This window comes from Scophthalmus maximus, chromosome 17, assembly GCF_022379125.1.
Source record: "Scophthalmus maximus strain ysfricsl-2021 chromosome 17, ASM2237912v1, whole genome shotgun sequence".
In the NCBI taxonomy this organism is placed as follows: domain Eukaryota; kingdom Metazoa; phylum Chordata; class Actinopteri; order Pleuronectiformes; family Scophthalmidae; genus Scophthalmus; species Scophthalmus maximus.
This window is the reverse complement of record NC_061531.1, coordinates 8,142,501-8,158,687: the sequence shown is the minus strand read 5'-3', so window position 1 is coordinate 8,158,687 and position 16,187 is coordinate 8,142,501. Positions and strand designations below refer to the sequence as shown.

At 43.8% G+C, this 16,187-nt stretch overlaps 1 protein-coding gene across 1 annotated transcript in view; it reads left to right on the top strand.

Annotated features, from left to right (window-relative positions):
* Nucleotides 1-16,187, top strand: part of grin2aa (glutamate receptor, ionotropic, N-methyl D-aspartate 2A, a) — a 126,316-nt gene that overhangs the window by 8,235 nt on the left and 101,894 nt on the right. Inside the window, exon 3 of the mRNA XM_035616311.2 lies at nucleotides 2,075-2,569. Within this exon, the coding sequence (XP_035472204.2) occupies nucleotides 2,078-2,569 (492 nt within the window). The 5' untranslated portion in view covers nucleotides 2,075-2,077. The remainder of the gene's footprint in view (nucleotides 1-2,074; nucleotides 2,570-16,187) is intronic.

Sequence of the window (16,187 nt, the reverse complement as noted above, 5' to 3'; positions counted from 1 at the left end):
TAATAGGCAGGAGAGCTCTGTGAATGAGACAAGTTTCTTTGGATCCCGCGAGCTCGGCGCTCAAACATGCGGCGCCTCCAACGGTGACATGATAATCGACAGCTCCGGTGAATCAATCACGCGCCAGCAGCCTCTGAGGTGCTGCAAACCCCCCCCCCCCCAAAAAAATATGCGGTCCTCTCAGTGAACCCATAAATCTTTATGTTACGGACACATTATGTTACCTTACGCTTCATGCCCTTCTGATTTTGCTCACGCTCTACTGTTCAGCACACCTGCTCGTATGTCATACACATGATGACAAACCTACACACTCACACACACACACACACACACACACACACACACTCTCAATATTTCATGCGTTGTGAGGCCAGTGAGCGTTATCTCCAAAGTGAGGGGTGGGGGGTTATACATTGTGAGAAGATGATGACACCTTGCTGACACCTTGCTCTCCTGCTTGATTGGTGCAGAATAACCACTGTCACTATCTTACCTGGCTACACACTGACTCTCACTCTCCCACCGAGGAACCCCCCCAGCCCCCCGCCCCACCCCCAGCCTTCTGCCTCCCTGTCCAAGGCCCGAAGTGCTGCTTCAAAAACGCAAGAGAACACTATCTGGCGTCCCAAGCTATTTATAGCACTCTGGCTTATATTAGTCTGTTCTCTTCAGCCTTTATGTAATTTGGACCTTACTTACCTCCAGGATACGAACTGAACTGTGTTTGACAGTTGTGTCACCACTTTGCGCATTGAATCGTTTATATAAGAATCCAATAAATGCATGTGAAGATCCTGCTCGATCCGACATAAGTGTTCACTAAAACACAGTGCGATTTACTTATTTGATTCATTTTGTTTTTTATTCCCTAGTAACACCAGCGGTTCTTAAAAGCTGAGCAGAGATTTGTATTCATCAATCCTCACCACACAACTGCAATATTGCTGTGCTTGCATAATTGGGGTCCCTTCTTTACATTTTATACAAGTCTTATTTACTGCAACACCACTACTCCTGTATCTTAGAGCGATTTAATGCGCGGACGACATCAGGTTTTAGTCATATTTTTGAATCCTGTTATAAAGCAATAAGCGGGCTGTCCACCTTTGGAAAGGTCGTTATGAATGAACAAGACTAAGAGTGTAGAGAGCCTTGCCACTGGCTCTTTACTGGAGCACTGGGCAAAAAGTAAAAACTTGACCTGACGATGGTGCTGGATTAAAAGTAAATGGATCATCAAAGTTATTGCAGATGCTCAGGGGATCCAGAGGGAGACATGGATGGGAAATCCATCATGGTAATCCATCCCATAGTTGTGGAGACGTGTCGTTCAAAACCTCAAAATGTGAAACTGACGATGATACTAACGGAGAAGTCAACGAGGACACATCACCTCAGAACCATTAATCTGTACAAAACTCCAATCCATCTTCAGATATGGAGAGACTTTAGTCAGTACCAACATGGTGAGATGAGCTTCAACTCTGTTATCTGAAAACAAAATGAACCACCATTATGTCACTTTCATTTACATTCACAAGTGCACGTCACATCCTTGACCTGCCACCATTGACAAATATCGAAATAACTAAATCGTCCCTCTGGCAGGAAGTGGAATAGAACCGCAAGTACACGAATGTCCGGCACAGTTTCTCTGTTCCTGTCACTCCAGCATCCTCCTCACAAGTTGTGGGTCGATCCATCCTGAAGGTGGAATGTTAAGATATTACATTTATAAACCGTAAAATGTCTGCCCGCCTCTTCCAAATAGCACAGCTTCCTCCTGAATCTTATCCGCGCTGTCGTGACCGTAAAGAATGTACTTGTTAGTCATCTTTTCTTTCTCTCACCCCTCCGCAAATTCCTCTCAAGGCCTTCTCCCTCCCCGCAAGGTTTATGTGTTTAATAACGTCACTGAAAAGCAAGATGCTACCTGACTTTGTCGGCTCATAGAGTTGTGCATTAACAGTTTATCTCCCCTGTCTTTCTCTCTCTGCCACCATCCTCGCCTGCTCCTCTCTCTCCCATCTCCTTCTGTTTTTTGATCTGTCCTCATCCTCTCTCCGTGCAGGGGATGAAGTGGTTCGGCAGTATGTCCCTCAGCAGCAAGAGGAGGAGTAGAAGGAGCAGCAGCTGTAGCTGTAGCAGTGGTCGTAGCAGTGCGCTGCTGCTCTTTGCTCTCCTGGTGGTGGTTACCCTCTTTGCGGACCCCGTGGCGGCCCAAAAGCAGCGGAGCGGCGGTGCCTCGGACAAAGTGCCGGTCCTGAACATTGCGGTGATCCTGGGGCGCACGCGGTACATCTCCGACCGGGACATCCGGGCGCTGTGGAGCAAGGAGGACCCCATCGACGTCAACGTGGTCACACTGCTGGTCAACGAGACCGACCCGAAGAGCATCATCACTCACATGTGCGACCTGATGTCCGGTACCAAGATCCACGGGGTGGTGTATGGGGATGGCACCGACCAGGAGGCCATCGCCCAGATTTTGGATTTTATTTCCTCGCAGACGCTTATACCCATCCTCGGCATCCATGGGGGGTCGTCCATGATCATGGCTGATAAGGTATGGAGGAGGGAATGGATGATTTGACTACACTTGCGTTGCTGATGAATGAATTAACTTGTGCAAAGACTGAATGGGAGGAGGGATCGGTGGTGTTATGATTTATTGCTTTCGCTTTGGAGGGATTTACCAACTGGATGACAGGAGGCAGGGAGGAGGAAGGGATTACTTACGAGAGGAGGGTGAGGTGAGAGTAGGAAATATGGAAGCAGTCTGGCCGCATGGTACGGCCAGCTTTAATCTGGGAGCATTTCATCGTGCGGGATTCCTTCAGACAGGGTGCAAGATTTGCGACTGCGTCTGAACTGTTGAATAGGGTGATGTCCCTCGCCCACCAAATCACTTTGAACGGGAATAACTTTGAATGTGAATAGATATGAAAGGCGCATGACTGAGTGGATTCATGAGGCGGTGATCTGCTCCCGCGATTCATCTGATTCACAATGGGGATATTCTTATCTGTGTTATTTGCCCACAAGATCAAAGAAGACTTACCAGACATTGTGTCAGCCAGACTGGCCTTAAGGATGCTATACATATAGCATGTTGAACCATGGATGTGTCGTTGTCAAGCAGTGTAGTATTATATAGTACGTTTGTGTAATTGCTATGAACAAGTGAAACTAGTCGGGCTGAGTAGTTTTCTGTTTTCTCCTGTCGTATTGTTATGGAAGTCTTTTTTTTTTAAATTACCGCCACACTTTCCCGTAAAGCTTCCCTCTCACAACCTATTGACCTACTATGCACGACTATTCTTTTACCGAGGAAAATGTATTCTCCTATAAACCCTTTTTCTTCAGCTTTGGCTCCAGTCACACCGGAAGAATAGCATCCCGCTTCCAACTCCATGCCACAAAGCAATTTTTATTGATGCTGTAAAGCTACACCTCTTTTTTTGAAATGGGGGGGAGAGGAGGGAAGGAGGCAGGTGTTGGAGGAGAGGACAGACAACGGAGGAGGAGGAGGCGGGTGCCGGAATAGAACAGAGAATGTGGACAGGGGAAGCAAAGAGATGTGAAGGGAAAGGGGCGAGGGATAATCCCTCTGTTTGAGCAGAGGCAAAGGCTGAGTGGTGGGGAATTACAGATTGTCCTGACTGGCACCTGCCACACACCCCCAATTTTAACAGCACACACGCACACAGACACACACGCACGCACGCACCTGAGTGTCACTGGAACAGCGATGATTCACCCTCTTGACAGCAGGAGTGTTTCCTCTGCAGGAACAGACGAGGAGAAAATAATCCACTTAAAAGGGCTCGACCCACCACTTTGCCTCGTCTTTGTTTTGTTTCTTGAGTTTTTTTCCTCCTTTTTCAGTATCTCACGTCTTATCTGTCCTTCTCTGCTAGCTTCATATCCACACATTAGAGCGTATACGTGCAGCCATCTCTCATTGTTCATACACTAACTCCTTTTAGCTGCAGGCAGAGGAAACGTTCCTAACCTCTCCGACTTTTGCAAAAATACTTGCGAAATGCGTTGATGTCATTTGCCGAGTTAAAATTCCATTTGTGCGTTTCTGACAAGTGGAGATGCAAAGATAAAACGGTCCATTGTCATGGTTGAATAAGAGCAGTGTTTTTAAAATAATCTCTCACACATTTAATATGAAATTCAAGTCAGATGTAAAAGTATGACTCTGAAAATTAGTTGACATTATCTTGACATTTGTGGGGATGTAGAACATTTTTGGAACTTACCTTTGTCCTTCAAGTCATTGAATTTGCTATTAGTGCTGCAACTAATTAATATCAAGGCATTGTAGATCAGAAAATGATGATCAAAATGCCTTTTTGCCTCTTTTGCCTGATCAACAGTCCAAAATGTAAATGTAATATATCAGAAGAAAGTCATTAAATTTGAAAAGTCCAAATACTACTGTCCTTTTTGATTAATAAATGATTAATTGAAAATTCCTGCACACAATTTTTTTCTTTAGATTTATTGCACAACCAATCTTCTGACACCAGATGCTGGTTTTATTTTCTATCACCATCTAGCACCATCACCTGTCTTCTTTTTTCCCCGGTGTAATACAAGTTGAGTGTAGAATGCATTATAGAGGTTCTTTCAATCACACATTCAAAGCCACCAGGATGTGTGTTAATGTCAAGCACATACATTCTGTCACTCACTTAGAAACATTGGAACAGTTAAACCTGTTTATTGAACGTTGCCCATGTGTGTTTCCTTCCGAAACGAGGATTCTGATTCTTCCAGTGTGTCATGTGCTGTGTCCTCGCCTTCTGAGGTTTACATAGTGTGTTTATGCTCCTTTTTAAAAGTTGATATACGTCCTCACCCTGTGAAGGTTAAGGTTTATGTGGTTTACCCTCTGAAGTGTGAACACAGAGTCTCTCTGCCGCCTTGTTCTATGCAGATTTTTTGCTAATCCTCATGTGAAATATGAGAAGCTCGCCTCCCATGATTACGCCTTGTAAGAGCCTCTGCGTGTTTGTCTATTCATGATTATGCCTTCGTACTTGTGTGTACATAGAGATGTGTGAAAAGTCCCTGCATATATATATGCTTTAATGCCTCTACACGACCGTGTGTGTGTGTGTGTGTGTGTGTGTGTGTGTGTGTGTGTGTGTGTGTGTGTGTGTGTGTGTGTGTGTGTGTGTGTGTGTGTGTGTGTGTGTGTGTGTGTGTGTGTGTGTGTGTGTGTGTGTGTGTGTGTGTGTGTGTGTGTGTGTGTGTGTGTGTGTGTGTGTGTGTGTGTTCCTTTGCCTGTCACTTTGGGGACTAAGTCTCTCGGTGCTGATGACTTCCAGTCAAGGCCGTTTCCACGTGAATCTTCTGAGAATACTATCTGAGAGTCTCCCCATTTAAAAAGGCACAATAAACGCCTCCTCTCCTCTCTCTCTCTCATTCCTTTCCTTTTTTGTTTTTCTTCTCCTTACTTTTCCCCACTGTTGTCCCCCTACCCATCTCTCTATCCGTCTCCGTCTTTCATTCTTACTTGTTAATTAGATAAATGTTGCAGGATCTCCCCGTGCTAGTCCCTGCCATACATCGCTCAGCCTTTGTTGAATAATGCATCACTCGCCTGTATTGAAAAGAATACATTATTGATTAAGGCCAGAAATGACTTCTCTTGCATTCCGAGCAATTTGGCTTGAAGGTGCCACCCTGGCAGCTCCTTAAAAACTGAGAGGGTAGAAAAAGAAAACTTATTTTTCATCATTTTGTCACTGACATTCTGACCTTTACTCTTTCATTCTCTTGTCGTCCTTTGGTGAATTATGTTCCTTTCTTCCTTTGTTCCTCCCATCAGATTTGCAAGGCCTGCCCTTTCTCATTCCCTCACCTGGTGTAATTGTGTGAGTGGATGTCTGGCCCGGCCCGTTGATTGGCTTCATGTAATTCTCACGCTAAATGGTTATTGACTTCCCCCCGAGGTCAGTAATGGCAATTGGATCATGTTGGTCACGAAACGCCGTTCACTCTGTATTTCTCAATCTTTGTCAGCGACTGTCCCAACCCATAGCCGCCCGTTGACATCTTTCGGACGCTCTCTGCTGCTGCAGATGTTTCTCTCCCCCTCTCAATTCCCCCCCCCCCGTTTTTCTAAGAGCTCGCCTCAAGAATGTAATCATGGTCTGAATGCGCTAAGTGTGTTAACAGCAGCGATGGGAGATGTTCTTCTCTCTGTTTTGCCTCCTCAAGGCAAAACAAACTCTTTGCTTCTGAATAAAACAAAAAAGTGTTCAAAGAGTTGGGATATATAGTGACGCTCTTTAATGTTTGTCCGTCGGGACGCGTGTCTGCGTGTGTGTGTTGCAGTCAAGTTGACACTCGGCAGAGCCACACGCACAGTATTCAGATTTTATCCCTTGAGCCACTTAAAAGAAATTACACTTAATAATCATAATTAGCAATTTTAGACGAATAAATGATATTTTGCTGGCTGTTTGGTGGAGAAGGCTTTTCATATTCATGCGTTGGTGTTCAAAGCAGAGCCAGATTAGATATAGAAATAAACAATAACAAAGTAGTGTTGAATGCAGAAGGTCCAGGCCAAGAAAAGCATTCACTTCACCTTACCAAATTCCTTATCCATCCCATTCGCTGGGTCGGAGGGTGGGAGTACGGTTCAGTGATCACAAAGCCGGGGGTTGGATCTCAGGGATCCTCCTGTCGACATGACAAGCTGAAACCCAGCTAAAGGCCAGAGCTAAAACTTGGCTTGAACCAATGGTGTGTGGTGGAGCTCTGTAAAACAGTTTTCATGATGATGATGATGATGAATAAAGCATCAGCTGAACAGCTCTGTCAGCTCACCTCGGCTTGTGCAGCTGTGTTAGTCTAATGCAAGACTAACACAGGGTCTGAAGCATTAACATTTACATCAACAGCTACCATTCATGTGAGATAAAATCACTGCATTGCACTCAGGTTATCATATATACTATACCAACCAGTGATACTTTTCTCAGTGAAATCTTCAATCATTCAATCAGCATTAAAAGTAATAATAAACATTATCTATATAGCATTTTTTGTTAACAAAGTTACAAAGTTAAGAAAAAAAAAAGAAATTAAAAGAACTGCAATTAAAGTTCAGAAAATGTCATGTGCGGACTTCAGTGCTTGTCTGACAGCAGCTATAGTCGGCAGCCGTGATCTGGGAATCTCCATTCACAGATGTAAGAGATCCGCCTGACAGTTTAGCCCTGGCAGTTGTGACCTCTCGGTCGTCTCACACGTCATTAGGTTGATGTGTGACACTGTTCCACAGAAGAAGCCTGATGGGGATTATAATTGGTAGGACAATCGGTTCTATTTACAAACTCACAAAGGGACACTCTGCGTCGTTCCCTGTGATATCCGGGTGTGTGTGTGTGTGTGTGTGTGTGTGTCATGGTGGCTGGTGACTGCAGGACAAAAAAGTTCATTTATATCAAACTAACCACACACAATATTATATACACGGCAACATTAATATAGTAGAGTGTATGTTATTGTGATCAAAGGACATTATTCATCCGTCCCCGTTGTTGTCTCCCCCCAGGCGATATCATTATACACACACACACACACACACACACGTACTCTGATGTTTGTTGATGTCTGCTCGTGTCAAACAACAAATCAAAGTGGAAGGGAGGGATTGAGAGAGAGAAAGAGAGAGTGAGAGCGAGAGACGGATGAAGAAATAACATTTCATGATGTCATTCATGAGTTTTATCCAATTACTATGAGGATGTGTTTGTTTTTGTTTGGCATAATCACACCGTCAATTAACTGGAGTCTCTTCAGCGTGCCGCATAGTTACACACCTCTTTCCAGAAAATATTAGTGCGTGTGTGTGTGTGCGTGCGTATAAAGTTGTATGTGCCTCAGTGCTGTATATGCTGGTCTGTTTAAGTGTGTGCACATAATCAAGTTGGTTCTGTGTGTGTGTGTGTGTGTGTGTGTGTGTGTGTGGGCCCAGACTGCGATAATAACATCACTTGGGTGTTGTCACATATTCTATTAACTCGGTGAGATCGTCCTCAGTGAAATTCCCATGGTCACACTTTACTTGTTAGCTCTGCGTGTTTTTGTATTCTCGGTGTGTATAGTGTATAGCGTCTTTTGTGCATGGAAAAAAAAACTTGCCTGTATGTTTACTCTGTATATGGAAACATTCATGTGTGCATGTCTGTGTGTGCATGAATACAGTGCATACACACACGTACAGACACACAGTGTGTGTGTGTGTGTGTGGTTGTGTATTACTCCAATAGCTGGATGCAGCAGTCTTGCAGATGAGAAATGGCCGCTCACTTCTCAAAGGGAATCGATTTTGAATGAATATGTGGGACTAGAGGAGATGGAGCTGTTAGCTCTTTCCATGAGTATATGTCCCTCTTTTTTTTTTTCATCATCTTCCCTCTTCTCTCTTACTTTCTTGAGTGGCGTCTGTTCCAAAGTAAAGTTTGTATCTGTACTGTATAGTTTGAGCTTTACTGGGCCTCTAACCCCCACCAACACTCTTTCACTTGCTCTATCCCTGTTCCGCTCATCCTCTGCTCCCCTCCCCCTCCCTTTTCTTCTCCCCCCTCGGTGTCCTCCGCTCCTTTTGCTCCTTGCTCTCTCTTTGTCTCCCTGTCTCTCAGGAAAGCCTCAGTGTCAGGCTCAGGAACAGCAGTTTATCGAGGTTGCAGCAACAAACACACTCACACACACGCTCACAGTTGCATATTACAGTGCACACAGGAGCCGAGTGCATTTGAACAGTGACAGCTGTTCGCCAGGTAGACGAGTCGGGTCATGAGCTGTAAAAGTCCATTTTCTGTAATAAAAACCAAAGAATGGGTCGCCCTGGCATGGTAAAAAATAAAAGTTATGACCCTTACTATCCAAAGCATCTTCCTCTCCCTTAACTTAATTGAGATGAGGGGACTAATGCTGCATAATGCGATAGCTAAATGGGAATATAAATTGATTTTGATGTGACACTCATGCAGCTTCAGTCTTTAATCTCCTAACGTTCCACCTCTCCTCCATTTTTTTTTCCTTCTGCTGCTGCTCAGTCCTCCTTTTCACCTCGGTCTTTTCGTCGATATGCTATATTAGTGTGCGGTCAGTGCTCGGTGAGCGTTTGCTTGGCGGCAGCGTGCAGGATCAACAGTGTAACGCTGCTACGTTAACATCTATTCAAACTGTTTGTTTGGACCCCGTGCCATTATCATTGTGCGAGTGTGTTTGTGTGCGTTTATGCATTGCATGCATCCTTACAAGAATGAACAAACAACAGCCTGGCTAACATCGGATTAATCCCCTTGTCTGTTTGTCTTGTTTGCATTTATTTCGTGTGTGTGTGAAATTTTTTGGGGGGTCGCTCTGTACAACTTTTTATTTGTCTTTCTTGTTGATTAACGCAAGAGTCGCAGTAGCAAATTGAATTTCTGATCTGCTTGACTTGACTCTTGTCAGCCGCCATAAGCCGAAAGAAATACCCTACATAAATATAACATAAGCCCGGCGACAGAAAGACTGAAGAGGCACATAGAGAATAACACAGCTATCACAGCTTTGGAGGGGAGAATTTTGTCGTCTCAGCTTAAGCCTGACTAATATACAGATAACACATGCATGCAGTTGCTGGCTGCGCAAGTCTTTTTATTCCTCATCTTTGTGTCACGCGGCAATTGCATCAGCGTGAAGCCTTCAAAGACACATTGCCTCATTTTCTGAATGCGGAAATTGTCTAATTAAATTGTCTACACTCAGTATTTTAAGCCGCAGAACCTCATTGGATCATAATTCCCAGTACAGGCCGCAAACGGCTTCATCATGAGCGACAGCTACTTATTAACTGGAAACATCTTTCAGGAGGACTTGTCAGTCACAGTTACAGTGGGGGAAGAGAGACAGAGATGTGAGTTAGAGGTTGATTTAAAAAAACAAAAAACCTACTGTCATGCTCCTGAGATCCACGCAGGTAAACATCAGCTAAGTCTGCCTTAGGGATGTCGATCTGAGGCTTATTCGTGATGACACAAGTATGTATTTTGGACATAGAAACGCATCAGACTAATGGTTTTCATAGACCCTGACAATCAGATGGAGAGTCTAGATTACCAGGTTGTTCAGGATGGATAGTTCTGGTAATATTAGGGGTTTAGTCACCGGCCCTGTGGCCATATGCAGACAGAGCCCCGACAAGTCCCATCGGTGGAGTGTTAAACTGACAGAAGGCAGGAAAGAGGCCAAGGATAAAAAAGAAAAAAAAGACTGGCTGTTTGTTATGACAGATTGCATCTCCCATTCCATATCAGGAATCCTCCCAACCCCCAAACTTTTATTAACTTCACCATATTCACAGCTCTGTAAGCTTGCGTTCATATTTATTTTCTCAAGAGGTAGACTAACGAACACTCTTGTTCATTACTTTTCTTTTAACATTCCTTCTATTTCTTTACCAGTTAAATCCAGGCCATGAATCAAAATTATATTGTATATGTATAGAAATACAAACAAACAAAAAACATTGAACATGATCATGATCATCTTCAATAAAGTGCAACAAAACTACAGAGGATAGTATTTGTTGTTCAAAATGGCTGCCTGGGTATAGGTTGTCTATGTAGGCAAGGCTCATCTATTAGTTTAAAGGCTCATATTTCATATTGTTCACTCTACCTTTTATTATCTTTTATCACTGTCTCTCTCACAATTCTCTCAGTGTCTCCTCTTGTTTGCCGCCTACAGTTACAGTCGGACAAAAAAATGTACATATCAGAATATATATATACTCTGCGTATTCATATTGCAGCCATAAGTAGCCTACTTCGGTAGTTTGTGCTGGCAAGGCTAATTAATTTATCTGCTGTGTGAGATTTTATTTTATGTTATACAATCTCCTTGATAGTTTCCCAAACTTGAGGCGAAGTAAATTCAGAATGGCAGCCATGGGATTGAGGCCAGCGGGCTGTTTATGGGTTTAGACCTCGGCTTCAGTAATATGGAGGGAAACCTGGGACCCTTTTAATTCAAGTGCTTAGTTATTAACAATCTGATATAAGGACAGTATATGGCTTGTCTGTGCAGACTGGTGCAACACACAGACACTGACTTCTCCATCTAGGCCTACTGTGATTATTGGTGCAGTTCATTCTGAGTTTGTGTTTCAGCATTTTTTTTCCCGACAGCATCTTCTTTTTGAACTGCTTTGGGATTTGAATTAAAATCCTCTGTGCTGGGAAGGTCAGACAATATTCACCTGATTTAGGTTTGATTGAATTAGGTGAGCTGCAAAAAAAGAAAAGAAAAAGATCCTACTCCTTAAACTTTGTGTTGGTGAACGCAAGACGGCTGGCGGACGGAGCTGCAGACATATAGCTGAGCTTTTTCATTCTTATTTTCATTAAAGAAATACCCCAGGGACACAAACTGAGGACAAAGCTGCTGTAAAATTAAAAGTCACATTCCCGTCTTGGATTTTGATAGACAGGAGCATAAGGGAGATGGTCAAATTCAACATTCAGGGAGCCACGTTTAATAGATAATTTTGCAATTGTAAAATAAAGTGACAAAGGCACATCAGCTTTCATTTGTGGGTCTATAAAGGCTGTTTTTTTTCATATAGTGCACAGTGTCCCTTTTAAATCTCCGGAATCTTCGCAGTGTCTTTGTGTTTCACTTCATTAAGTAGACCAGGTCTTTCTTTTTCTACCCATATCCCCACCTCTCATCTGCATTTATCATCTCACCCCCCCACCCCCCTCTTCTCTTTCCCTGTTGTTCTTTGTTAAGTGTTTGAAGATTGAAGTGAGAGATTTGGCCCCGTATTGAAGCTGTGTCGAAAGGAGTTGGCAACAGTATCGAAGGCACACGCGCGCACGAACGCATGCACTAACGCACGGCTGTGTCCCATGCCTTCCACTATTTTAGGTTTCAGGAGCAAAGCTATCCTGTCTTTAATGGCACTGCTTTCCCTCCTTTTCTTTCCCCCCTCCTTCGTCTATTTCTAAATTTAAAAAGCACACGCAAACACACACACACACACACACACAGACACACACACACACACACACACACACACACACAAGTATACATACACACAGTCATGTCCAGTGTTTGCAGTGAACAGGCGCAAGCATGTTAGAACAGGGCTGGCTCGCCCCTCCCGCCCGCTCCCTGCATCCTGTGCAGAATCCTTCTTGCATAGCAACACAGGTCCATTAAAATGGACCACAGTTCCTCTCTAAGCGTCAGCGCAGTGTTGCCTTGCCCAGCACTGCACCATGTTGTGGGCAGTGAGCCGTGCTAAAAGACAGGGAAGCGGAGCGATGCAGGCAGTGAGAGTGACATGAATTAAATATCCCTCCGACGATGCCTCTCCCTTGTTTCACTCGTGCCTCCATCACGACGGAGAGCCCTGCGGAGCACGAAGTCGACCTTAATTGTTCTGAAGCAGCGCAGTCGATGGACACCGGGACGGACGGACGGACGGGTGGGTGGAGAAAAAAAACGGGATGACTTGTAAGAGCGTCCCCGTGTGACAAGCATTGAACAAGCTGTGAGCATCGTGGGGGGCTCTCAGGAAAATGGCATAATTCATGTTTCATCGGCACACTCCGTATATTTCTCTCTCTCTCTCTCTCTCTCTCTCTCTCTCTCTGCCTCTCCATCACTTTCTCCGTCCACGTGATGTTCAGGCAGCACTTTGCTCTGAAAACTTCAGCTTTGCAAAAAAAAAAAAAGGAAAGAAAAGGATGCTGCATTGCATCCATGCATTAACATGACAGACAGCTTAAGAGGTCTCGTCGAGCCTGACAGAGAACTGTCCTTTCGCCCGACGGTGGAGCGAAGGCCACAAGTGCTTTCGCTCTCGCATCACGGCAAACTTCACAACGGAAAGTGACGCACGGCGATTCTCTCAGCTCCGGCTCGTATCCACCCTTTGACTAGATGGGCATTGTATGTGTTAAGTTGAGGTACGAAGCATGTACTGTATGCTCTACATGAAAACGTGGGGGGCGTAGTTTGCTGTAAGTCAGTGTGACAGCTACATGATTTGTAAGTATTCTGTAAGACAGTGTTATGCAGTAGCGTGTAATGTAGGCTTCATCGACTAGGAAATGTGTCCCTCCACTTTTTTGCCTCTGCAGTTTAAATTCCGCAGCGAACGACTTTTTGGAGGGAACTATTTTTAGTTTCCAGGTCATTTAGCAACTTGTCTCAGCACTCTCGGCTCTTTTAACCGCCGAGGCCTTAACATGTAGTCCTTAAAGTGTCGCGTCTCATCACGTAACTGACGCAGCACCGCGAGCTCTTCGCCTTCAGATCGCGGCGTTGTGGAATTCAGCTGACTTCAAGGATGGTGGGAAGAGAACGGGGACGACGAACGAGTGACTCAACACCTTTCTCCTTGAAGACAGAGAACGCCGGAGCGCGCACAAATGGGAGAGTTAAATATAGAATAGGAAGTACAGAGGGAACCTGAGAGAGGCTGAGGGGCCTTTAAAGAAGCAGTCTTTAATTAAGTCGATAGTGTGTGGTTATTAGCGATAAGGCTTTTACTGAGAAAAGTAGGCGCGCACCCTATTTAATCCCCCCCCCAACCCCTGTACTGTAATTGCTGTATGCAACCTCTGTTAATACCAGCACTGTATGACCCTCAAATCAGTCTGGTACTCAAGGTGGCAAGGTTACATCTCCACAAAAATAAATAAATATTAAGTTGGCACACTTTCTTTTTTTCTTCATAGAAATTCATGTTAGTCCAAAGCCTAATGTTGTATTGTGTTTAACTGGTCTTCACACTTTTTTGATCAACAATTATGGATTGTGTGTTATGGAATCGCATGGATTGAAATTATTTAACAATTGTGTCAAAGGGTAAAAGTGTTGAGTTATGTATACAGTATATATATATATATATAAATTACCACCAAGCAGTCCTATGTGACTTAGACCTCTGCAGTTGCTGTGGAGAAGTTAAGTTTAAAACCAAGAAGAAAAAAAGCAGTTACCAGCCGTAATACATAACACTCGGAGGAGAAAAGCTTTAACGCACTAGTAATTTTTTTTTATTATTTTTTTGCCACTTGGGTGCAGCTTAAAAGCACTTATAACATGCTGTTATATGCTGTAAGACACTTGCCCGCTAAGACATTTAGCAGATTCAGAGCATCCTTAGCATCGATTTGAATCCATGTTTCTGGACACCTGTTAAATCCCTTCAAGCTCTGTTTTGGCCTCCACCTAATCATTCTTTATCTAACTAAAAGCTCCACTATGTTCATCAGTAAGGCACTTACTTTATCCAATTTTTTTGGTCGTTGCTGGGAAAATATTCTTTATTTAGCCGAGTACATTTGCCTGCTGTGGCTGGAAATGACGCCAGAGAGAACGGTGAAACTGAACCAAACTGATGAAGTTGTGGGCTGTAAAAAACAAAATAATGAATCAGAAGATGCGGAGTACGGCTTTAAGATATTTTCATGGGGAAAAAAAATGCAGCGCACCATATGGCCATTTATGGGCTTTGTGAACCCTTTGTGAAAGTCGATTAAAAAAAGGTATGTTCCAGTTTGGTGTTCCACTTCCCTCCAGCTTCAGTCTCGGTCGTCTCCGTCCTTCGTCTATCTCTGACATCTTATTGTCCGTCCCTCTCCCTTATCCTCCCCATTTCTGTCCAGCTTATCCAGCCTTTGGTGTTTTTTATAGCCTTTTTGGGTGGATGGGCTTACAGCAAGACATGTGGGGAGGATTTAAAAATAGCAAAAGTACCCGAGGAAGAGAGAATGGGAAGGGAGGGAAGACGGATGGAGGGGGATGGAAAGAGGCAAGTGTTTTAGGGTCAACGTTGACAAATGGGTCTGCGGAGTTAGCCAGGGCTCCGGGGAGCGCCGACAGTTAGGTCAGCGCTCCCCACGGGGAACAGGGAAATGAGGTTTTTACCTGCTGGAACACCTCAGAGAGAAAGAGAGGGATGTGGAGATAGAGACCGAAAAACAGTCCGTAGTATTTGTGGCGAGGGCGAGGTTTTTTTAAGCCTATTATTTAACAGATGCAGGGCAAAGGGGTTTCAGTCACATTTTTGTGCAGAGCCACAGCAGCTCACCTTTACATGGGACGGCGGTGTGCGTTCTACCTGAGCCTCCTCTATGAGCTAATATCCTTTATTAGTCCCGCAACGAGAACCTTCTCCAAATTGCAGCAGCCAAAGGGGGATTGTAAAAATTAAGATGCATCATAAAAGAGTAATAAATAAGTAAACATTCAATATAAATATAAGGAATTAAAAAAAAAAGGCAATGATGTATACAAGGTAAACAGGGTATATATGTTTAGAGAATTTCACATGGAAATATATTGAGATTGCATGGATAAAAAATATTTGTTTTTATTTTTTATTATCTCTATATTTTAATACAAATAATTAGGGTGTCCTATATGAATAATGAAAAATAATACTGATGGCAGTGTGGAGAGGGCTTTGAAACAGTGTTTAGACCTTCATGTTGGGAACAATATTTACTGAAAATACAGTGGAATAGTTAAAAGATAGTGTATGTTGTTTTAAGAAAATATATCACATTTTGACTTTGTGTTTGGTGCCTTGTCCCTCTTGGGGGGGCAGAGGAGTAGGGGGTCAGTGTTTCCCAAAATCATTTGGGCATTGGCTTTCGTGAGGCCATTGTCTTCATCCACATATACCTTGACTATACTATTACTCTTATGTTCTGTGAACTACATTGAATACATGTTCCATATATAGGTTTCTTTATGATTTTAGAAATCATACACCACACTGGCTGGTGAAAAAGGTTGAATGTAGGAACTGTTATATAAGTTGGGTCAGGAGCCCAGTCGCATTGAATTAGATAGAAGATATCTCATTTCAACATGTTCACGAGCCCACCCGTGCCCTTAAAGAGCACTTCTTGCACAACTTCCCAACAAAAACCAACTCGGCTCGTCCTTGCAAGTGTTGCTGCTTCCTCTCAACATCATCTCCAGGTAAACCGTCGCTTTGTGAGAGCTTCGGTAAGCCGTCCTTGAGAGAAGTGATCCTTTATTCTCCTCACTGCAGTAAACCCACGCTCTGCCCGGCCGAATCCTGGCTTTCTGTGCTCGAATGCTGAAGTGGCCGAATGAATAGAGACCGAGGT